Here is a 25,002-nt window from a genome sequence, read left to right on the forward strand (position 1 = left end):
GTCCCTTTCTCTGTAGGACTCTGATGTTTCCTGTGCACCCCTTCACTTGTGCAAAAATTCAGCATAGTCAGAAAATACCAGATCTTCATTTAAATAAACAGATTCCTTGATTAAGTCTCAAGAGTACTTTGCGTGACATTAAAGGTTCTTTATGGGATGCTTCTATTAGAATATGTAAACTAATTTAAAGCAATATTAAAATCAGTATTTTATTTGCCAATATGTAACTACACAAAATAATACCCAGGCACTAATATTTGCAAGATAGCCTCAGTAATAATTACCTTGGCAAAGATATAAAAGCAGTAAAACAAGAGCATTGCATGAAAATTTACAGACACAAACCATTTTTTGGCTGAGAGCATACAAAGGCAAGCTGTATTTTCCTATGCTACTGACAACACTGATTTCCCAGTTAAGCATAATGCAAAGAATAAACTAATCCAGAGAATAAGCAGCAGCAATCCTTTGAAGTTCTGAAACTCAAGAAGCATCTATGCGATACAATCCAACTCAGATGTATGAAAAAGTAGTAAATACAGTAGGGAAGCATACTTTCCAAAAATACCTTTAGTGACAATTAAAATTGCTCCCTTATCATAGTACTTATATTGACCTCACTACCACAGTTGCTGATTTTTTTTATTTTTCTTTTACAGCTACAGTTTTTAATGCCCTCATCTTCACTTTCAGATTCTGTATCCTCATCTTGCAGATGGCAAACTGGAACATGGAAGCTAAGGGACACCTTATCAAGACATACAAGAAATTTATGGCAAAGCCCAGAAATGAACATAATGTCCTGCTGAGTGCACTATTCTCCCAGTTATCCTCCAAGTATGAGTCTAGTTCTGCTCCCACCTTATTTTCACCTTACGTGGTTAAGGATGGGTGCATTAGTGTTTGGTTTGCTTTCCAGTGCAGACAAGAGGCCTGCCTGCACAATGTCATAGCCACATAACAAAGATGCATTACACTCTAAGCTTGGATTTACCCAGGGGGTTAAAAAAACAAACCAAGAAAACAAACAAGCAATGAGAACCCCTTCATAAGATCTTGTCTGTCACACAGTAGAAGGCATCCTCAGCACTTCATTGACCTGTTTTCTGGTTCCTCTTCCCCACAGCTGACCAGATAGTGCTCTCACCAGTCTTTTAAAGTCTCACCTTTCAGAGCAAGCAGAGTTGTAGCATAGTGTAACAGACCACAACCATGAGCTTTTCTCTGCTGCAGCCTCAAACCCAAACCCAACATGGAGGGGACAAGGGGAAATCTGGGGCATTTCCCATGAGGTTATGCACATCCCTGCCTTGCAGGGGAAAGTCGTCACACTGCATGACTCAACTATTGTCTCACTTGGCCTGTGCCTATTCTATCACATGCTCAAAAAACCCACTCATCATTGCCATAATTAATATCTTCTAACCAAAGGAATTTTATAGATGAACAGAAAATAGGAGACATTTGCAGAGCCTGGGTGTTGACAAACAAGATCAAGCCCCCTAAGATTAGCTGACAAAAAGGCAGGAGCCCTTGAGAAGCATCTCAGAACATACCTATTTCTGTTGCACATGTTACCAACCACCTCACCATTTCCCGCCGTCGCCAATTCAGTGTTGACAGCGTCATCCTCATCACCTATTAAAACAACACAAACAAAATACAAATTAATCCTATTGCAAAACCAAAACAATATACCAACAATTAGGGATTTAAGTTGCTCAAATACACTGAGGTTCAAAATGGCAGCCTCTTGCTCTCTCCTCTCTGTTACCTCTTTTTAGCTGATGTGTCAAAAGACTTGACAAATATTGCTCAGATATCTTAGAAGAGCACACAGAGAGTAATTCCAACTGTAGGTCCTTCAAGGCTAGAGGAGAAACTCTGTTTTATTTGGGGAGAAGAAATAAAACCAACCAAAAACAATTCCACAAAAAGTCCTCCCCCCCAACCAACAAAAAAGCCCAACCAATTACCAATTATTCAAATTAAATTATATTGTGTCTCCTCCCTTTAAAGACTATATGTTAGTCTTTAAAGTGGAAACATGTCAATTTTTGTTGGGCAAACTAACCCATCTAATTTTTCCCCTGGCTGCATTTTTTTCATTGACTTCAACAATACAGACAGGAATTGAGAGTGTACTGTGATTTGACTGGCTGCTTATGCTGCAAAGATATATACGTATACACACTTCCAGATATATCCATATATTATTAGTAAGTCATAGCAATGATTTCTCTCTCTGAACAAGGAGTCCCTGCAAAGAAGTTCCATCGTAAACCCATCAGAATCATAGGAAAAGGACTTTAAGCTCTGATTGCAGTGCCCGTATTTTACATCACTTGCAGTTATTGCCTATGTTGTTTCTCAAAATGTGGGCAAATATGTTTATGCAGTAAAACAAACACTACATGGAAATTGCATGGAGAGCTTGTTTCAGCTAACTGGACAGACCCCACAGACATAGATGAAGAAAGCAAGTAGTTTTCACAATATCAGTGATCATACTATGGTATTAATTTTCATAGCAATTAAGCAAAGAGCATAATAGGTCAATCAGAGCTTTCAGCGATGATCTTTACATATTAACTCATAAAATGCACTCACAAAATAGCTTGGAGTCATCAGCATTTGTAAGAGCGTTCTCAGCCCATATCCCCACCAATCCTAAAGTGACTTCAAAGTGGCATGTAGCCCTCTCATATTTGTTACTCCTGCCACCTCCTTTGGTCCTAAGCTGTAGATAGGATAATTAAGAAAATGGAAAGACTGCCGAGGAGCACAAATGCATGGATGATTTTTAAGAAGCCTGGTTATAAACAACCATCAGTGATTCCATGCTGGCCTCCCAACATACACACCTTGGGAGCTTGGTGACTGGTTGTACATCACCCAAAGTTACAGCATAAGGCCAGCTTTGTTGGCCTCAGACATTGTGGTATCATTTCAACTAAACAGTAATTTAAGTGCTGGACTGAAGAATAGCATTTTGAGACAAAGCAAATTGATCTGTGAGAAGCAACCCAATACATTTTTAAATATGAAAATATGGCTAACAAATTATGGAACCAGCCTTTGCTTGAAGTCTTTCTGGAAGAAAAACAGGCATCCTCAAGTCAAAACACTTTGGAGTGCAAGTATCTGTCCTATTCTCTTCATCAAAGAGAAAGAGTCTAGGTGACTTCCTGTATTGATGCACACACAAATTGAAGGCTAACACTTCCAATATCCAAGATGAATTTTCAGCTTCCTCCAAGTAGAGGGAATCCAAGAGAAAATACAAGGTTATGGACTGAATTCTGCTACTGGTGAGGGAGGGAAGGAGGTAAAAAAAAAAAAAAGTTAAAAAAAAATGCATGAATGACTACTTCTCTGAAAGTCTTCTCTGATGACTTCCCTCCCTGTGGTAGTCTGTAAAAGGATCATTGATGAGCCCTTTACTCATGATAGAAAAACCCCAAGGATTTCAAATAAGGCATATATTGATGTCTTGACCAAGGAGGAGCTGAAGTTAATTTATACTGTAAGCCCATGGAGCCAAAGAACTATTTTACTTCTGCTCAATACATTCTTGAGCCACCTCTTCCTAAAAGGGAGTTCCAGATCTGTCCAAGTTCTATCCAAGATGTGTGCTATCAATTGAAGAGAGCTTCTCAGCATGTTAGTAAGTCTGAAAAGACAAGAAGCCCCTGGGAATTACATAGCTTATCTGAAATCTCTTCCACAGAAAATAACCTTGACTTTGTCCTGATGGATTTCTTTGTTTTAATAAGAATTTCTTATTCTAGAGGAACAGAAGATCTCATTACCAGTAAGAGATGCAAGAAATGGTCAACCAAGCATTAGCTCCCACACCAACGTGAAACCCCTTTGTCATGCACATTGGAAAGAGGTTTATTTATTTATTTACAGGCTTTCAGGGAAAGGACACAACTTGCCAAATACACATCAAGTGATCACCTGCACCAACTTGCTCAGCAGTTCTGCCAGCAGTACCTGTCTGCATGTGTGTGGTAATACTTACTAGCATTGATGTAGCATACAACAGGCAAATGGAGGAATAGAAGCCGCTCCCATACCTGCAGATCTTACAGCATCTGTGCCAGTAAGGTTCTGAAGGACAGAATACACCTGAGATGCTCCTTGACCATTTGGCCACTCCACAGTTAGTTTAAATGCCTTCCCTCTGCTGAGTCACATAACACAGGCTGCCATTGGAAAGAGGGAGAAAGAACCCAGGAGTCCATGCATTACTCCTAAATCTAGAACAATATAAAAGGCTTTTCTGTCACAGAAATCCCAGTGACAGAGTTGTGAAATTGTTGGTATCATCTCCTCAGCCAAACCAGTCCAACTTGTCATTGTTGTAGCTGAGAGGCAGAACAGTATACCTGCAAGGACACTGCTGTTCAGTTTGCCATGTGAGGGAAGAAACAAGAGTTTTATAGGGCACATAAATGTCATAAGAAGTCAGTTACTAGATAGCGAATATAGACAATTGCCATTAGGTTGAGGAGCAGGAGAGGGTAAAGCATCTGTAGGCCACTGAAGACAGTGCTGACACTGCAAGGCTTTTACAGGAAAAACATTACTGGAGAAAACTATACAGCTGTGAGTTACTACCAGAAAACTGCTATGCATCTTCCTTCTGGAAAGCAAACTACCTTTAAGATTCTTACAACACCTTAGTAAACTTGGGGCAGACAGTGGACATGTTCTACACCAGTTTATTCCAAACACTGGATTTAGGAGAAAGTACAAGTTCATATTTCATAGGATCATAGAATGGTTTGGGTTGGAAGGGACCTTAAAAATCATCTAGTTCCAACCCCCCTGCCATGGGCAGTGACACCTTCCACTAGCCCAGGTTGCTCAAAGCCCCGTCCAACCTGGCCTTGAACCCTGCCAGCCACAACCTCTCTGGGCAACCTGTTCCAGTGTCTCACCACCCTCACAGTAAAGAATTTCTTCCTTATATCTCATCTAACTCTACCCTCGTTCAGTTTAAAACTGTTACCCCTCATCCTATCCCTACACTCCCTGATGACGAGTCCCTCCCCAGCTTTCCTGTAGCCCCCTTTAAGCACTGGAAGGCCACTATAAGGTCTCCCTGGAGCCTTCTCTTCTCCAGGCTGAACACCCCCAACTCTCAGCCTGTCCTCACAGGGGAGGTGCTCCAGCTCCTGATCATCCTCGTGGTCTCCTCTGGCCCCACTCGAGCAGGTCCGTGTCCTTCTGCTGTTGGTGCCCCCAGAGCTGGACACAGCACTGCAGGTGGGGTCTTACGAGAGCAGAGTAGAGGGGGAGAATCCCCTCCCTCGCCCTGCTGCCCACACTTCTCTTGATGCAGCCCAGGACACGGTTGGCTTTCTGGGCTGTGAGCGCACATTGCTGGCTCATAGTCAGTTTTCCATCCACTAATACCCCCAAGTCCTTCTCCGCAGGGCTGCTCTCAATCCACTCATCGTCCAGCCTGGATTTGTGCCTTCACTAGATTTCTTTTATTAAATCTTACTGAAGATATTCTGATGACACCATCATCCACACAGGGGTATCCATAAACAGAGTGATATCCAAAATGTGCTGATACCACTGAATGATACTTGGTGAATGCTTGAGGTGACATTCAAATCAATCATAAAGATCTTTTTCTCTCAAGTAAACAAACATTTAAGGCAGAAACATACCAAGATGTGAAAAAAGAAGCAGATTTCCACAGCAACCTTGGGAATAAGAAAGGCTAACAAAGCACACAATCTCAGCTTTCTGATTAAATACTTTAGCTTCTAAATGTCTACAATAGGCAAACAGTACCTTTCTTTGGCATGAGAAGCAACTGGGATTATATCCTTTCCCCAGAAGTCTTTGAAGCTTTGTTTAATGAAGCAAAGTAATAAATGGTTTTCTGATCTTTGCTTTTTTTTGTTGTTGTTTTTAAGAACTGCCTGAAGAGGGATGAAGAGATTTATTTTTGTTGAAATGAACTGTGTAAACTCTAAGATTCATCAGTTTAAGGCAATATTACTCCAGATAACTAAAATTTAGCTGTCTCCTTTTAGCTTGTAAAGTCTCTCCTAAGAGCCTGAAAACTGATCTGAGGTTCTTGTGCACATCAAGCTGAGTTTGATGCAGATAACCATCCTACAGCTTGTGGAGTGCAGAATTTGATGAAGGAAGTGAAAGGGCTGCTGTTAGCACAGTCTGTCTTAGGAACAGGTCATTATGGTTGACCTTGGCTTTCTCTAGTAATTCAACAAGCACCTACCATATCTCATTTGAGGGAAAGGAAGGGAAGGATGGAAGGAATGATAAGAAACCCCTCAAGGCCATGCAAAAGATCTGCAAAAGTGCATTTCTGGCAAGCAGAATAATTTTGCTCTCTAGCCATCCCTACATATACTTCCAAACCTATTGCATTGGTCCTCTCTTGCCCCTGAACAGAGGAGTGCCCTGCAGCCAACTGCTCCCAGCTCTCTCTTCTGCTCAAATGGCACAAAGAGGCTGTGCAGACCCCTGCTCTGTGTTTACCAGTCAACTGTGCTGTGCTGGGTTTGTGTGTGGCGGGGTTTTTTGGTAGTGGGGGAGGGAGCTACAGCAGTGGCCTGTCGGTCTCGGTCCAGCCGGGATCAGGGCGACGTGCAGAAGAATGACAAACTCACACCAGTCTGTTGAAGGGGGGACATTGCCAAGAGCAAATGCCACTGCACTGTGTGCAAGCTCCCAATTTATTACCACCTGTTCACATAGGTTCATTTTTACTTCTATATCCTACAGATTTTGCCTGTTTATTGCTCACACGCTCACCACACTCTGCAGGGGGTGTTTTTTACTACTGTTTTTCACACAACACAGTGTTACATAACACTGCCTCAGTTTCCCACATTCATTCTTCTAACCTCAAGGTCAGTTTATGTTTTGCTAACCACCAATTCTTAATTCCCGCAGTGGCCCCTGTGAGAAACTTCCTGAAGCTCTCCCAGCTCCAAGTCGAACCCACCTCTGGCCAAGGCCAAGACAACCTGGGAAGAGGAGTGGGAGTTGTGAGGAGGAATTGCGAGGAGGACACCTGTGCAAACACTGAGGTCAGTGGAAGAAAGGAGGAGGAGAAGAGGGGGAAGTGTGCTGGTGCAGAGACATGGTGAGCCCATGGTGAGAGGGCAGGTTGCCCCCCCTGCCACCCATGGAGGTCCACAGTGGAGTAGATATCCACCTGCATCCTGTGGAGGACCCCATGCTGGAGCAGGTGACTGCACCCGAAGAAGGCCAGGACTCTGTGGGAAGAAGCCCCTGCTGTTGTAGTTTGTCACTGGGAGGACTGCAACACATGGGTGCGACCCATGCCGGAACAGCTTGGGAAATGCTGCGGCCCATGGGAAAGACTCACATCGGAGAAAGTTCGTGGAGTATTGTCTCCCGTGAGAGGGGAATCATGCTGGAGCAGAGGAAGAATGCAAGGAGTTGTGTGTGTGTGTCCCCAAGGTGGAAGAAGCAGTAGGACTGACCGCACCCCCCATTCCCTGCCCCCTGCACCGCTGAGGGGAGGAGGTAGAGAATTCGGGAGCAAAGCTGAGCCCGGGAAGAAGGGAGAGGTGGGGGGAAGGTGTTTTTAAGATGTGGTAATGCTTCTCACTGTCCTACTCTGTCTGTTAAGTGTTGTCAGTGTTTGAATTAAATTGATGTTCTTTTTCTTCCCCTGATGAGTCTGTCTTTTGCCTGTGACCATAATGGGTGAGTCATCCCTCTCTGTCCTTATTTCGATTCCCAAGCCTTTTGCTTATTTTCTCCTTCCTGGTCCTGAGGGGGAAGGGGTGAGCGAGCATCTGCATGGTGCTCAGTTCGCTCTGAGCTCAAACCACAACATGTGCTTTACATCAGAAAACAGAATCTAAAAATTCCAGACAGAACCCAAAGACAGTATGGTCCTCAGTGACTTAAAAGAACTGTACCCACCAACACAGGGTCAAATTCCTGTCTTCTACTGTAGTAATAATAAATGAGGGAAATACCTGAAGGCCCAACTCCAGAGAAACTTTCAGAAGAGTGATGTCTGGCAAGCTGTCCATGAGTGTTGCTATTTTAAATGCATCCTGGGCAAGTTTGAAGATGTGTGATGAGGAGTGGATATTTTTCTGGATGGATTCTAACACTGTTTCCAGCCTCTGAACATCACCTGCAAGGCATAAACAGAATCACCAAAACAGAACAAGCTCCCAAAACATCCAGAGATGCATTATAACTGAGCCTGACATTGCTACACAATAGTACAATGTTTCAATTAAAACACATTTTGGTTTTTATAAACCTTCCATAATTAAAAAACATGAATGAAAGATACAAGACAAGCACAAACTCCTCCAGTGCCCGATGGCATTAGTATAGTACATGGCCAAAAGTTATCCTGAGTTGTGAATTTTAGAAGTGATTTGTCCAATCCTGGGTTTCACAGTCTATATCACGTCAGAAGAACAAAAAGCTGTCTCATCAGCCTCAAATCAAGCCCATCTGGCTACCATCTAGCTAGTTTAACCACTTTGCTAGAAAATTAAGTGACAGGTTTAAGTCCATTCAGTTTGTTGTTCTCATTTCAAGCTCCTGACAGACTGTGATTTGGATTCCTAAACACAAGTTATATAATCTGTTTATTCCATGCAATATTTATATATTTAGTTGAGTATGTTATTGAGAGCAGTGTACCTTTGGCCGCTGTTAGCATGGTCGATGCCAGCTCACACTGCTGGGATTCAATGTGACTTAGGGTGAACCAGCGGGGATATCGGTTTGGAACAACTGATGCAATGTGGTGTGGGCGGGACACGTCTCCTGAAGGAGCCGTAGATTCCAATACTAGCAACCTGAAATAACGAAGAAATTATCTTTCATTAAATCATTATTATATTAGGTTATTCATAAACAAAACTAAAGCTGCAAGAACACTTGACCTTGTTTATGAAATGTGCAATTTTGAGTATAAAAATATTGGAAAACCACTTCTCTTCTTGGGGAATCTTAAAAGTCCATTTGCCAAACTTGCCTACATCAGTGGGCATCTGCAGGAATTCACAGGACAATTAAGCCATCCATTAGCCAAAGCAGGAGAGACTTTCTGCATTATCCACAGAGTTGGAGCTTTTGTCCCCTGTCTTGTTTCAGTCTTTGAACCACAGCCCTCAAGAAGTGGAGTAGTTCTCCATCATACTGAAAACATGTAAATATTTTCCAATATTTGGAATATACTTTCTTTACTTACAAACGCTCAAAGTAAGGAAGAGGGATATTCAACAAGTCATTTGGATTTTGACCTTGCAATAAATTCAGACATACCAAAAAGGACATTTTACTGTTCAAATATGAACTACTTTTTAGTGTCCTTAAACTCTAGTCTACCAACATTTGATAATGTACATGCTAATATGAAAAAAAAGACTTCCCTTTTGATTTGATTTTGAGTCAAATCTCTTCCCTAGTACCACTGAGACACCTCTTTATATACATAAAAATAAAATACATATAAATTCTTCAGCTGATACTTTCCAAGCACAGAGAGGGGGGAGAAAAAAAAGATGCATTATTAAATAGTTTCAACAAACAGGAAAAATCCCAACTACATAACGCAAAAAGGATTATTAGGTTATGAGTAACAGTAAATAGACAAAGAGCATGAAAGGAAGAGGCTGTTTTGGGGAAATCTTTTGTCACTTTGAATTGCATTGCCAGCTTCTATGTTCCTTTGCTGAGAAAAGAAATGTTGCTGTGAATTGGTTGCTTTCATGCAGTTTTGGCAAGATTAGGGAACATCATAACAAGCACAAGCAGATTCAGCATTCTTCACTTTTTTTCCCTTTCAAACATCAATTACTTAGCTAGGTTTTAGCAAAGCTACTTTGTGATTAAACATCACCATTAAAGTCTGACTCCCGAAGCCTGGGTTGAAATTCAGGCTTAACAAGGGATCAGCCAAACTAAGCCAAACATTCAAGTTCAGATTCCAAGTGAGCAGTCAACTAGGTCACCACAGATCCACATTCTCCAAGGTTCTACTCCATATGTTTCAGTGCTGCAAGCAGAGAACTGTACACAGAAGTGACCATCAATGATAGCACACCCTATCCTTGCATACATGAAAGGCCTTATGGTCTCAGCTTCCATTGATTTCACACTTAGTGTTCCACACACTAAAAGAGGATTAAAAAAAAAATGAAACAGCAACAGATGATTTTGAATACAGAGAGGCAAAATACTCCAGAGTTGCCATCATGGGTCAATGACCTGTGTAGACTGACACTAAACACTTATGTCTGGAGAGCAACTAGCTGTAGTCTTGGGAAGTTAACTTCTTTGATAAATGTTCAAGTGAAGAAAGAAATATGCTCCACTTCTAAAAGCATAAGCAACCGCACAGATTTCTATGCAGAAATATTTTACCCATGCCATGGAGGAAGGGATACTCAAATTTCCCTATTCTGATCCATTCCACCTCACAAACATGAGAAAAACATTCAATCTTCATGCTTGCTTTCTTCTTCCCCCTCCTCAAAGCAATATTTAGTTTTAGTTAGTTTTTCATTTGGTTTGTATCAGGAGTGCTTTGTACACTGAACTATCACTTCAGTGTGAATGGAAAGAGTAACCAACCTTCTTTATGAGAATTTTTGAGAAGTGTTGAGGAATGCAGACAGACATGGAATAGAAAGTGTCTGCGTCTGGCATCACCGCAGTTCAAGATAGCAGTCCGCATTTCTTAAGAGTGCCAAATATATATATAAAAAATAATTAAAACAATATAAAAGAATAAAAAATATATAAAAAAGCTGAACTCTCATTCTCATCTGCCTTATAAAGTGATGCTAAGAAAGATATGGAGAACAGCCCTGATTATGCTGATGTCTTCTGTGATTTTACCAGATGTAAACAGACAACTCTTTCTTATACTGGTCTGTTTGAGAAGTAACTTCTTTGGCTGAGATGGCAGCTTCATGCTAAAAGATGGCTGGAGCTCCCCATGAATAACTAGTGATTTCATCATTTGGATCTTTCAGTGTGTATCGGGTCTGGCTGAGCCAGAATTGGTTTTCCCCTGTAGCAGCCCTCATGGTGCTGTGTTTTATGCTGGGAGCTGGCAGAGTGTTGATAGCACCCTGGTGGTGTGGCTACTGCTGAGTGGTGCTTACACAGCACCAAGGCTCTTTCTGACATTTCCCCCCCACAGTGGGACGGGGTGGGCAAGATCTTGGGAGGGGACACAACCAGGACAGCTGACCCCAACTGACCAAAGGGATATTCCAGACCATCTGACGGCTGCTCAGTATAAAGCTGGGAGAAAGGAGGAAGGGGGTGGGGTCACCCTTGGTCCTCCGAGGCAACCCCTCCGCGTATGGGAGCCCTGCTTCCTGAGAAGGCCCGACATCGCCTGTTCATGGGAAGTAGAGAATAAATCTGTTTTCCTTTTTTTCTTCCGCGCGCGGACCTTTGCTTTGCTTTGCTTATATTAAAACTGCTGTTGTTTTACCCACAAGGGTTGTTTTGTTTTCCTATCTTATTTTCTTTCCCTTCTTTGCCCTATTGAGAAAAAAAGGGGAAAGGGGGGGAAGTGATAGAGCGACTTGGTGGGTACCTGGCATTTAGCCAAGGCCAAACCACCACAGTCTATTTTGGCGCCCAACGTGGGGCGGGACAACGGCAGTTTTATATTAATTGTGCTATAGCTATAGCAGTTAGTAAGCGACAAGCTCTTGTGCTGGTCACGGGTTTGTTGATTGCTCTGCTTATCTTTATTTTGCTAAGCTCGGGAACATGCTGGAAGAAATTGGGAACATCATGAGTGGTTTTATTCTGCAAGCTCCCGAAGTACTTATTAATCCTTATGTTAGCTCTTTGATACTGTTCATTAATGCTATTCGCCTATTGTGGGCTGTGTGGAGCTCGTTAGGTTTTTGGTGTAAGAGAAGGCAAATTTTGGGTGAGTCAATACCAAAATGTGCCCTGAGGCGGCCTGTCCCTGGGTGGCAGGGGGAGTGGAAGGATTTGGGCAGATTCCTAGGACGGTTATCACCTCCTGTAGCCTGGGATCTTACCCCTGAACAGGCAAGCAACCCCGCAAAATTGACACAACACCTGATAGAAGGGTGCCTTGTCTATCCCGATGAAAATCAGCAACTCCCAGCGCTGTACTGGGGCCTGGCCTGTGCTTATCGAGCTGCAGTTCAGTGCTCTCAAAGGACTGTGGTGGAGATGGGAACTCAAACAAAAACAACAACAGCAGAGATTGCCCCAGTAGTAAAAAAGAAACAGTGGACAAGGAGAACAACAGGGCCATACCCTCGATTAATAAGGGACGAAAAAGAGGAGGAAGAAGCGGGTCCTTCAGCAAAGGGGTCAGAAGAGGGAATAACAGAACTCAAACAGGAGGCAGAAACTACCCGGTCCCTGACGTCATCAGAACTGCGAGATCTGCGGAAAGACTATCGCCGCCAGCCGGGTGAGCGGATTGCTGCCTGGCTGCTTCGATGCTGGGGTAATGGGGCTGATGCTCAGCAGCTGGAAGGTAAGGAAGCCCAACAGCCATCCTCATATTCTGCCAGCTTGGCTGCGATGTACTATCCAGAAATGGATGTGGGAGAAGGACTAAGATGTATGCCAACTGTGGAGGCAGTCTCTTCCTGGCTTCAGAACTTTGAAGAGAGTCTTGGTACCTCCTCATCTCTACGGGCGAGTGCCTTAGATGTCAGGAGCACCCCAAGAAATCAGTTCTCTTCTGCCCCAGTCAGAGGGAAAGGGAAACCCAGGCGCATGACACGTGGCGAACTTTGGTTCTTCCTGCGTGACCAGGGGGAGGACATGAGGAAGTGGGATGGTCAACCCACCTTCAAATTGGAAGCTCGTGTACATGAATTGTGAGGAAAGACCCCTGCCAAGAAGACAACATCCAAGAAGGTTGTTAATGTAGATGGCGTGAAACCGCAAGAAAGTAATCAGCGATCTCCCAGATACAGGAAGACTGAGATCACCTCCCTTGGCCCTGATGAAGGAGTTTCCGGCCTGGCACAGCAAGGGTCAGACAGTGAATACTCTGACCAAGAACAGGAATAGAGGGCCCCTGCCTCCAGCCAGGAGGAGGAAAGGGATGATCGGGTGTATTGGACAGTGTGGATTCGATGGCCTGGCACATCAAATCCACAGAAGTACCAGGCTTTAATCGATACCGGGGCACAGTGTACATTAATGCCATCAAGTTATAGAGGGGCAGAACCTATCTGGATCTCAGGAGTGACAGGCGGATGTCAAGAACTGTCAGTACTGGAGGCCGAGGTTAGCTTGACCGGGGATAAGTGGGAAAAACATCCCATTGTAACTGGCCCAGAAGCCCCTTGTATGTTGGGCATTGACTACCTCAAGAGGGGGTATTTCAAAGACCCAAAAGGATACCCATGGGCTTTTGGTGTGGCCAGTGTGAACACAGAGAAGGTCAAGCAGTTGTCTAATCTGCCTGGCCTCTCGGAAGATCCTTTTGTTGTAGGGCTGTTGCGAGTTGAAGAACAACAGGTGCCAATTGCTACGAGGACCGTGCACCGACGGCAGTATCGCACGAACCGAGACTCTCTGGCTCCCATCCAAGAACTGATCCTTCAACTGGAGACCCAAGGTGTCATCAGTAAGACACATTCGCCTTTTAATAGCCCAATATGGCCAGTGCGAAAGTCTGACGGAGGGTGGAGGTTGACAGTAGACTATCGTGGCCTGAACGAAGTGACGCCACCACTGAGTGCTGCTGTACCAGATATGTTAGAGCTCCAGTATGAACTGGAGTCAAAGGCAGCCAAGTGGTACGCCACAATCGACATCGCCAATGCATTCTTTTCAATTCCTTTGGCAGAAGAGTGCAGGCCACAGTTTGCTTTCACGTGGAGGGGTGTCCAATATACCTGGAATCGACTACCCCAGGGGTGGAAGCACAGCCCCACTATTTGTCATGGACTAATTCAAACTGCACTGGAAAAGGGTGATGCCCCTGAACATCTACAGTACATCGATGACATCATTGTGTGGGGCAACAAGGCAGAAGAAGTGTTCAAGAAAGGACAAAAAGTAATTGAGATTCTTCTGAGAGCTGGGTTTGCCATAAAGAAAAGCAAGGTCAAGGGACCAGCACAGGAGATTCAGTTCTTGGGAATAAAATGGCAAGATGGACGCCGCCATGTGCCTATGGAGGTTGTCAACAAGATAGCAGCTATGTCTCCACCGACCAACAAGAAGGAAACACAAGCTTTCTTAGGACTTGTGGGATTTTGGAGGATGCACATTCCAGGTTACAGTCAGCTGGTGAGCCCTCTCTATCAAGTAACCCGAAAGAAGAACCATTTTGAGTGGGGTCTTGAGCAACAACAAGCCTTTGAGCACATCAAACAGGAGATAGCTTGGGCGGTAGCTCTTGGGCCTGTTCGGACAGGACCAGATGTGCAAAATGTACTTTACACATCAACTGGGGAGCATGGCCTCACATGGAGCCTCTGGCAGAAGATACCAGGTGAAACTCGGGGTCGACCATTAGGATTTTGGAGCCGGGGATATCGAGGATCAGAAGCCCACTACACTCCAACTGAAAAGGAGATTCTGGCAGCATATGAGGGGATTCGAGCCGCTTCCGAAGTTGTTGGTACAGAAGCACAGCTCCTCTTGGCACCGCGATTGCCTGTACTACATTGGATGTTCAAAGGAAACATCCCTTCTACACACCATGCAACCAGTGCTACCTGGAGTAAATGGGTAACGTTAATCACGCAACGAGCTCGACTGGGAAAACCCAACCGTCCAGGGATCCTGGAAGAGATCATGGACTGGCCAGAAGGTAGAGATTTTGGAGCACTGCCTGAGGAGGTGGCTCGTGCCCAAGAAGCACCACCATATAACGAGTTACCAGAAGATGAAAGGCGGTATGCTCTGTTTACTGATGGATCCTGTCGTGTGGTAGGAAACCATCGAAAGTGGAAAGCTGCTGTGTGGAGCCCCACAAGACAAGTCGTTGAGGCCACTGAAGGAGAGGGCGAGTCAAGTCAGTTTGCAGAAGTAAAAGCGATCCAACTAGCCCTAAAGATTGCTGAACGAGAAAAGTGGCCAGTACTGTATCTCTACACTGACTCCTGGATGGTGGCTAATGCCCTGTGGGGGTGGCTACAGGAGTGGAAGAAGACCAATTGGCAGCGCAGAGGTAAACCCATCTGGGCTGCTGCACTGTGGCAGGACATCGCTGCCCGAGTGGAAAACGTGGCTCTAAAGGTACGTCATGTAGATGCCCACATGCCCAAAAGCCGTGCCACCGAAGAACATCAAAACAATGAGCAAGTAGACAAGGCTGCTAAAATTGAAGTAGCTCAGCTGGACCTGGACTGGGAGCGCAAGGGTGAGCTATTTGTAGCTCGATGGGCCCATGAAACATCCGGGCATCTCGGGAGAGATGCAACGTACAGATGGGCTTGTGATCGAGGGGTGGACCTGACCATGGAGGCCATCTCACAGGTCACTCGTGAATGCGAAACATGTGCTGCAATCAAGCGAGCCACACGAGTAAAGTCTCCCTGGAACAGAGGGCGATGGCTGAGTTTTCGATATGGCGAGGCCTGGCAAATTGACTATATTGGACCATTGCCACGAACACGCCAAGGCAAGCGCTACATACTCACCATGGTGGAAGCAACTACTGGTTGGCTCGAAACGTACCCTGTAAATCATGCCACTGCCCGAAATACCATCTTAGGTCTTGAAAGGCAAATTTTATGGCGACATGGTACTCCTGAAAGAATCGAATCAGACAATGGAACCCATTTTCGAAATAATCTCATAAACTCCTGGGCAAAGAAACACAGCATTGAGTGGGTGTATCACATCCCTTATTACCCACAAGCGTCTGGAAAGATTGAAAGATACAATGGACTGTTGAAGACTATGTTGAGAGCATTGGACAATGGGGGATGGAAGCACTGGGATATAAATTTAGCAGAAGCCACTTGGCTAATTAACACCAGAGGATCTGTTAACCGTCCTGGTCCTGCCCAAACCAAACCCCTTCATACTGTGGGAGGAGATAAGGTCCCTGTAGTACACACAGGGCAATGGCTGGGGAAGGCAGTGTGGATTGCTCCTCCCTTGGGAAAAGGCAAGCCCACTCGTGGGATTGTTTTTGCTCAGGGACCTGGATGTACTTGGTGGGTAATGCGGGAGAATGGGGCTACTCAGTGTGTGCCTCAAGGAGATTTAACCTTGGGGGGGAAATAATCTGTGAGCTGAGTTGTATGTTGCAGGAAGTGATGGAGGAAGTAGGAACGACGAAGAGTGAACCAGATACATGCGATGATGACCCAAACCTAGCCGGTGCTGGAGTCCAACAGTCAAACATACTGCTCCTGTCCTGAACATCCATCTTGACAGATGGCAGCCAAGTCACTGAACATCTAGAGGAGTGAAGAAAGCTTACGGAATGGATAAATGAGTGTTATGTGGGACCTGGGCATGACATAAATGGTATGGAATAAGGGGTGGAGACTGTATCGGGTCTGGCTGAGCCAGAATTGGTTTTCCCCTGTAGCAGCCCTCATGGTGCTGTGTTTTATGTTGGGAGCTGGCAGGGTGTTGATAGCACACTGGTGTTGTGGCTACTGTTGAGTAGTGCTTACACAGCACCAAGGCTCTTTCTGACATTTCCCCCCCCACAGTGGGACGGGGTGGGCAAGATCTTGGGAGGGGACACAACCAGGACAGCTGACCCCAACTGACCAAAGGGATATTCCAGACCATCTGACGGCTGCTCAGTATAAAGCTGGGAGAAAGGAGGAAGGGGGTGGGGTCACCCTTGGTCCTCCGAGGCAACCCCTCCGCGTATGGGAGCCCTGCTTCCTGAGAAGGCCCGACATCGCCTGTTCATGGGAAGTAGAGAATAAATCTGTTTGCTTTTTTTGCTTCCGCGCGTGGACCTTTGCTTTGCTTTGCTTATATTAAAACTGCTGTTGTTTTACCCACAAGGGTTGTTTTGTTTTCCTATCTTATTTTCTTTCCCTTCTTTGCCCTATTGAGAAAAAAAGGGGAAAGGGGGGGAAGTGATAGAGCGACTTGGTGGGTACCTGGCATTTAGCCAAGGTCAAACCACCACACAGTGCCTTGCTTGTTTTTCCAGTTGAGAAAGGAAACTTCCAGAAAAGAAATTTTCAGTCATGATTTGTTTCTGGGGTAAGCCCAAATCCTTCTTCAAGAAGAATGGCATACTGCCGTCACGTTCACTGTAGCATTTAGTGCACTGTGCAAAGCTGCTGAGAGATGTCTATTCCAGCCTTCCAACGCGGTTTCAGTAGTTTAGTTTAAGGAGGAAAACTCCCCACAAACTCTGAGAAACACTTTAAGGTAGTGACTGGAATTAAATACAAGGACACAAATCTACTTTATAAAATTTATCTTTTTTTCTTAAAAAAAGAAAAAAAAAAGCGCCCAACCAAAACCCACCACACACCACACATTTTGTACTATCTTGCTGATCTGGTATGACCAAGGTTACTGATGCATTTAACTTGCAATGAAAGAAAAGGGGTGTACCTACATGGCCCCGACAGCTTTCTGATCATACGTTTGAATGTTCTCAACAGTTTATCAGTAACGCACTTTTGTCTTCTCAATTTATTTCCTAAAATTCTAATCATAAGCAGTAAGTATGCAAGGTCACTCTTCATATTTCTTAGACTCCTTCCCTAACATCCACTATTAGACACTCTTGGAAGCAAAAAAGAAACCAAACAGCCCTTTGGCCTGACCTGATAGTAGCTATGTTTTGTTCTTATCATGTCCTCCTGTTTAGTCCTTTGAACACAGGATTATTTTCTCCCCATTTAGCTTTCTGGAGAAACTAGCTCCAGAATACACACCTCCAAACCACTAGGACATAACCTGTCTGATGAAGCTAAATGCTACTGATATGGATAGTGTGTCCTTCAATCACTGTGCAATCATTCTTAATAATAATGACCAGGAAAACCCAACACTTTTTTTTTTTTTTTAAATCTGGGACTCGATTGCTCTTAGCATTGTGGCTATTCTTTGTCAACCATCATTTACTACAAGTTCTTGACAGTGACCAGACAATCCAGATGGGACCAGTTTCTTCCCTGCACTGTATGTGGACAACATAGATTTATTGCTGATCATTTAGGCCCTTGGAACTTCCATCAGAAGGCCCTTCTTAGCCACCATTAACAATCTGGCCTGCCCTGAGATAAAGCCAACACACACTGAGCACTCCCTGAGAAACATCTTTTTCCCTGATTACTGAAGACAAATGAGATGCAAGTCAGACATTTTGTTGTCATATGACATACTCCATTTAAATCCCAACATTCACCCAGAAGCGTGCAAGACTGCTTGGTTATGAAGCACAAGAAAAAGGTACTGGCTCAGACCACACCATATGGTTTCAAATCTATCACTGAGAGTTAATTTATAAAGAAGGCTGCTGGAACAAATAGCTGCTAAGCAGCAGATGATCCTGAGACTGCTGGTGGGATCTTTCCTCATTTCCTCACCACCACCATCACACACACACAACCACATCAGTAAGAACACATGCGCTAAAGCTGTCATTTAACACAAAACCACATGCCCCAAGAGTGGAATTCTAGAAGGATTGGTAAAATAGAATGCTGTTTACAGTTGTAGATAAACACTAATTGTACATTTATAAATGATTACACTGTAGTTACCACAGACATCAATTGTTTTTACAGATGACAGAACCAAAATAATTTCTCCTTAAAGGGAACAGTGCTTCTTTTAGAAAAAAAAAGACTAGGTCTTGATTAGCAAGCTTTTTCCCCTTTTCCAAACCGCTACTTGTGCTCTTTCTAGATGACTTACGATTACATACCGCATGGCTCTCAGTGCAGTTTTGTATGCCAGTTCAACATCATGAGGTAGGAGAGAGGTGAAAAGATACTTGGCAAATGTGTGCATTGGAACACTCTCTCGATGGATGACTTCACCTAAACCACTATATGGTCCAGCTGTGGGAAAGAGAAAGAAAACATCAGTCTTTACAGACCGTTAAAACCCAATGTCTGGACCTTTAAAAACATTCACTATACCTTGAGTTAGAATTGGTATTCAGAGACAGTTAGCTGTGGTAAAGTTACATTGACATTTTTGTGAAATATATTACAAGTATATTAAATACTATATATTCTTTGAGACAACAAGAAAGACTGCAAATTGTATATTACTAAGTACACTACCAATGCACATACAAATGACAGAATGGTCCCAGGGCTCCATGGGGCTCATTCAGCAATCTATGGTATGCAAAAGTAGAAGGTGATAATCCTAGCTTTGCCTCTGTGTAGTTATATTGTGCACATGAATCCCTATTCACCCTCTGTTGGTGCATAATTGCTTTATCACAAATCCCCCAGAAAAAAAAAAAAAAAAGAAGTGGTTACAGTGGAAAAACATGTATCTTTAATTGAAGTTACATGACCAATCACTACAGCAGCACCTGATCCCTATTAATGTCTCACCTGACATTAGGCATTTAAATAACCCTTTGGTCTGGACTCAGTCTCTAGAGAAAACTAGGTCAGATCTTGCACCAAAGCTGCTTTTTTTTGTCCATTATAACCATATGATCTTACAAATTGTATTTGTTGTGGGGAAACTATTCCCATTGTTGGGGCAATGGATTTTGCTCACACTCAGTGCAGTACTTCAACTTCGTAACAGCAGTTTCAAGAGTGACAACGGAAATGACAATTTAAAAAAAATTAAATTAAACTATTTGTTTGTTAAGTTCTGAATGGTCACAGTGCATATGAATCCCATTTTTACATTTTTCCTGCAACCTTAAGACTGTTATTCCTATTAACAGGAAAACCGTGTCAAGCAGTTTTTTACTTCAGCGGCTAGAGGTTCAGGCATTAAATGTTGCAAGATAGAGAATAAGAATCTTACATTAAGTAATTAATTACAAATTGGACAATTATTGCACAAATAGCAGCCAGCAGTCCTAGAAGTTACTACTTCCTCTTCTACTAGAGATTCCAACCCACCACACTTGGATGGATGAATGACTGTGTGAGCACACTTCTTCATTGCAGTCACACACGTCATAGCTTCCAGCAGTGGTTCAAACTAACATGGCTGACCCTACACTGAAGCAGATGATGAGTACTCACAAAATTTATTCAACCACTTCTGCTGCAGAAGATGATGAACTCCATGAGAGAGAGGTGATAACAACTTGGACCAGCACAACTGTTTCAGCAATGTTTTTCTGACTGGTGCCTTAGCACAAAATGCAAATCACTAGGCATGAAAAATAATCTGAGCTCCATAGGTGGGCATTTCTGAAGACTGGGGCTGATCACAAAGGAAACGTCAATGAAGATTAAGTAGGTGACAGTGTGTCTCAATCATTTAAAACGAATTTGAAAGCCATTCAAAACTAGCTGGCATTGCTTCAATGAAAGAAGCCATTTCATGTATGTTTGCCAGTTGGTGATTCAGTCAGAAACTCAGTTAGGACACGAAGAATACATGACAAAGCATTTATATGAAAATATATTCTGCCATTAACTTAGCAGTCAAGCAAAAAATCAGAACAGTTCTTGAAACACAGTCTTATGTTCTGCTTTCCCATGCATTCAAATGGTAGCTACATACAGCATGCATTAATCTGCATTAACAGCATAGAAATCAGGTTAATATTGGATAAAGCTTTATTATTATATCAACAGGACTTTAACTATAAAACCACAATTGATGTGATTAGGATCTTAAATCACTGCACAGTTTTTCCTCCATGTGAGCTGGAAGTTTCTGCCTAACATGGAGTAAACTGAAGCTATTGCAGAAAAGCCAGATTTCTCAGCACACTGTAATGCAAGACTATATTTGCACACTGCTCACCACAGCAATTTTGTAGGTAGTTATTTTAGCAGGTTTCCTGCTATGATCACTTGTTTACTACTCTAAGAAAACAAAAAGAATATCAGTGACCAAGTAGTAAACTAGAAGTATCAGAAAATACTTGAGCGAAATCCTGCCTTTTCCTCATAAAGCATCCTTACCAGCAAATAGATGCAGCAAATTGATTTTATAATCCATAGGATCCCTCTATGGTGGTTAATAGCTGGATCCAGCAAGCAACTGTTCTTGTCCAAAGGCCAGAAAGCAGCAGTTACATCCACACCATAATGGAAAGTCTCCCTATGGTGCAGCTTCTCTGCAGTTTCAAATGGCACCCTAAGTAGGTACCAGTCTTTATAAGGATCTGGGCAATAATAGTGACTCAAAGCTGAGAACCCTAAACAACATACTGCATCTCTTCCATTAAAGAAGTAGTTTTAAAAGACAAATGTCTTACAGAAAGAAAGCAAAACCTGACCGCTGTATAACAGTCTTCACAATTTACCTAGACCACTACCACACTCCCCACCATCCCTTGAGCAAGCACTCAAAACTTGGACCAATTAGCTAATTGGTTCCTTTAAAGATTTTTCTTCCATTTAAAAAACCGAAAACTAGAAAGACAACCTTAGAATCCACAAAACTACTCTCTGAACATGAGGCTTAAGTGCTATATGTTGAGACTTTTTAAAAGCTAAGGCAAAAGCATACACTTTTTTGTACAGATTTTATTGCAATACACTGGCTAATTCCCAAATACAAGTGTACTGGGTGTGGCTGAGCCGGAATTGGTTTTCCCCTGTAGCAGCCCCCATGGTGCTGTGTTTGATGTTGGGAGCTGGCAGGGTGTTGATAGCACCCTGGTGGTGTGGCTACTGCTGAGTGGTGCTTACACAGCACCAAGGCTCTTTCTGACATTTCCCCCCCCACAGTGGGACGGGGTGGGCAAGGTCTTGGGAGGGGACACAACCAGGACAGCTGACCCCAACTGACCAAAGGGATATTCCAGACCATCTGACGGCTGCTCAGTATAAAGCTGGGAGAAAGGAGGAAGGGGGTGGGGTCACCCTTGGTCCTCCGAGGCAACCCCTCCGCGTATGGGAGCCCTGCTTCCTGAGAAGGCCCGACATCGCCTGTTCATGGGAAGTAGAGAATAAATCTGTTTGCTTTTTTTTTGCTTCCGCGCGCGGACCTTTGCTTCGCTTTGCTTATATTAAAACTGCTGTTGTTTTACCCACAAGGGTTGGGTTTTTTTCCCTATCTTATTTTCTTTCCCCTCTTTGCCCTGTTGAGAAAAAAAAGAAGGGGGAAGGGGGGGGAAGTGATAGAGCGACTTGGTGGGTACCTGGCATTTAGCCAAGGTCAAACCACCACAGTCTTTTTTGGCGCCCAACGTGGGGCAGGACAACGGCAGTTTTATATTAATTGTGCTATAGCTATAGCAGTTAGTAAGCGACAAGCTCTTGTGCTGGTCACGGGTTTGTTGATTGCTCTGCTTATCTTGATTTTGCTAAGCTCGGGAACATGCTGGAAGAAATTGGGAACATCATGAGTGGTTTTATTCTGCAGGCTCCCGAGGTACTTATTCACCCTTATGTTAGCTCTTTGATACTGTTCATTAATGCTGTTCGCCTATTGTGGGCTGTGTGGAGCTCGGTAGGTTTTTGGTGTAAGAGAAGGCAAATTTTGGGTGAGAGAATACCAAAATGTGCCCTGAGGTGGCCTGTCCCTGGGTGGCAGGGGGAGTGGAAGGATTTGGGCAGATTCCTAGGACGGTTATCACCTCCTGTAGCCTGGGATCTTACCCCTGAACAGGCAAGCAACCCCGCAAAATTGACACAACACCTGATAGAAGGGTGCCTTGTCTATCCCGATGAAAATCAGCAACTCCCAGCGCTGTACTGGGGCCTGGCCTGTGCTTATCGAGCTGCAGTTCAGTGCTCTCAAAGGACTGTGGTGGAGATGGGAACTCAAACAAAAACAACAACAGCAGAGATTGCCCCAGTAGTAAAAAAGAAACAGTGGACAAGGAGAACAACAGGGCCATACCCTCGATTAATAAGGGACGAAAAAGAGGAGGAAGAAGCGGGTCCTTCAGCAAAGGGGTCAGAAGAGGGAATAACAGAACTCAAACAGGAGGCAGAAACTACCCGGTCCCTGACGTCATCAGAACTGCGAGATCTGCGGAAAGACTATCGCCGCCAGCCGGGTGAGCGGATTGCTGCCTGGCTGCTTCGATGCTGGGATAATGGGGCTGATGCTCAGCAGCTGGAAGGTAAGGAAGCCCAACAGCTGGGTTCCCTTGCTAGAGATCGAGGAATTGAAAGGGGAATTGGAAAAGAGACAGCAATTTGCAGTCTGTGGAGACGGCTCCTTTCAAGTGTTAAAGCAAGATATCCTTTCAAGGAAGATCTTACGGACAACTTCCCAGGGAAGTGGGCTACTGCAGATGAAGGTGTCCAGTACCTGAGAGAATTAGCAGTGCTGGAAGTCATCTATAGTGATCCAGATAGTGATGAAGCCCCTAAAAATCCAGAGGATGTCCTGTGCACACGGGCCATGTGGAGGAAGGTGATTAAAGGTGCGCCATCCTCGTATTCTGCCGGCTTGGCTGCGATGTACTATCCAGAAATGGATGTGGGAGAAGGACCAAGATGTACACCAACTGTGGAGGCAGTCTCTTCCTGGCTTCAGAACTTTGAAGAGAGTCTTGGTACCTCCTCATCTCTACGGGCGAGTGCCTTAGATGTCAGGAGCACCCCAAGAAATCGGTTCTCTTCCGCCCCAGTCAGAGGGAAAGGGAAACCCAGGCGCATGACACGTGGCGAACTTTGGTTCTTCCTGCGTGACCAGGGGGAGGACATGAGGAAGTGGGATGGTCAACCCACCTTCAAGTTGGAAGCTCGTGTACATGAATTAATTGCGAGGAAAGACCCCTGCCAAGAAGAAGACATCCAAGAAGGTTGTTAATGTAGCTGGTGTGAAACCACAAGAAAGTAATCAGCGATCTCCCAGATACAGGAAGACTGAGATCACCTCCCTTGGCCCTGATGAAGGAGTCTCCGGCCTGGCACGGCAAGGGTCAGACAGTGAATACTCTGACCAAGAACAGGAATAGAGGGCCCCTGCCTCCAGCCAGGAGGAGGAAAGGGATGATCGGGTGTATTGGACAGTGTGGATTCGATGGCCTGGCACATCAAATCCACAGAAGTACCAGGCTTTAATCGACACCGGGGCACAGTGTACATTAATGCCATCAAGTTATAGAGGGGCAGAACCTATCTGGATCTCAGGAGTGACAGCGGGATGTGAAGAACTGTCAGTACTGGAGGCCGAGGTTAGCTTGACCGGGGACAAGTGGGAAAAACATCCCATTGTAACTGGCCCAGAAGCCCCTTGTATGTTGGGCATTGACTACCTCAAGAGGGGGTATTTCAAAGACCCAAAAGGATACCCATGGGCTTTTGGTGTGGCCAGTGTGAACACAGAGAAGGTCAAGCAGTTGTCTAATCTGCCTGGCCTCTCGGAAGATCCTTTTGTTGTAGGGCTGTTGCGAGTTGAAGAACAACAGGTGCCAATTGCTATGAGGACCCTGCACCGACGGCAGTATCGCACGAACCCAGACTCTCTGGCTCCCATCCAAGAACTGATCCGTCAACTGGACAGCCAAGGTGTCATCAGTAAGACACATTCACCTTTTAATAGCCCAATATGGCCAGTGCAAAAGTCTGACGGAGGGTGGAGGTTGACAGTAGACTATCGTGGCCTGAACGAAGTGACGCCACCACTGAGTGCTGCTGTACCAGATATGTTAGAGCTCCAATATGAACTGGAGTCAAAGGCAGCCAAGTGGTACGCCACAATCGACATTGCCAATGCATTCTTTTCAATTCCTTTGGAAGAAGAATGCAGGCCACAGTTTGCTTTCACGTGGAGGGGTGTCCAATATACCTGGAATCGACTACCCCAGGGGTGGAAGCACAGCCCCACTATTTGTCATGGACTAATTCAAACTGCACTGGAAAAGGGTGATGCCCCTGAACATCTACAGTACATCGATGACATCATTTT

At 44.3% G+C, this 25,002-nt stretch overlaps 1 protein-coding gene across 4 annotated transcripts in view; it reads right to left on the reverse strand.

Moving 5' to 3' along the window:
* LOC141917765 (zinc finger SWIM domain-containing protein 6) overlaps window positions 1–25,002 on the reverse strand; it is a 188,536-nt gene that overhangs the window by 3,359 nt on the left and 160,175 nt on the right. For all 4 annotated transcript variants that reach the window (XM_074811210.1, XM_074811209.1, XM_074811208.1 and 1 more), the window contains 4 exons: window positions 18,899–19,034; window positions 8,698–8,855; window positions 8,010–8,173; window positions 1,557–1,638 (listed from right to left, as the gene is read on the reverse strand). In XM_074811210.1, coding sequence (XP_074667311.1) covers window positions 1,557–1,638; window positions 8,010–8,173; window positions 8,698–8,855; window positions 18,899–19,034 — 540 coding nt within the window. The remainder of the gene's footprint in view (window positions 1–1,556; window positions 1,639–8,009; window positions 8,174–8,697; window positions 8,856–18,898; window positions 19,035–25,002) is intronic.

Source organism: Strix aluco, chromosome W (assembly GCF_031877795.1).
Source record: "Strix aluco isolate bStrAlu1 chromosome W, bStrAlu1.hap1, whole genome shotgun sequence".
Classification (NCBI taxonomy): Eukaryota; Metazoa; Chordata; class Aves; order Strigiformes; family Strigidae; genus Strix; species Strix aluco.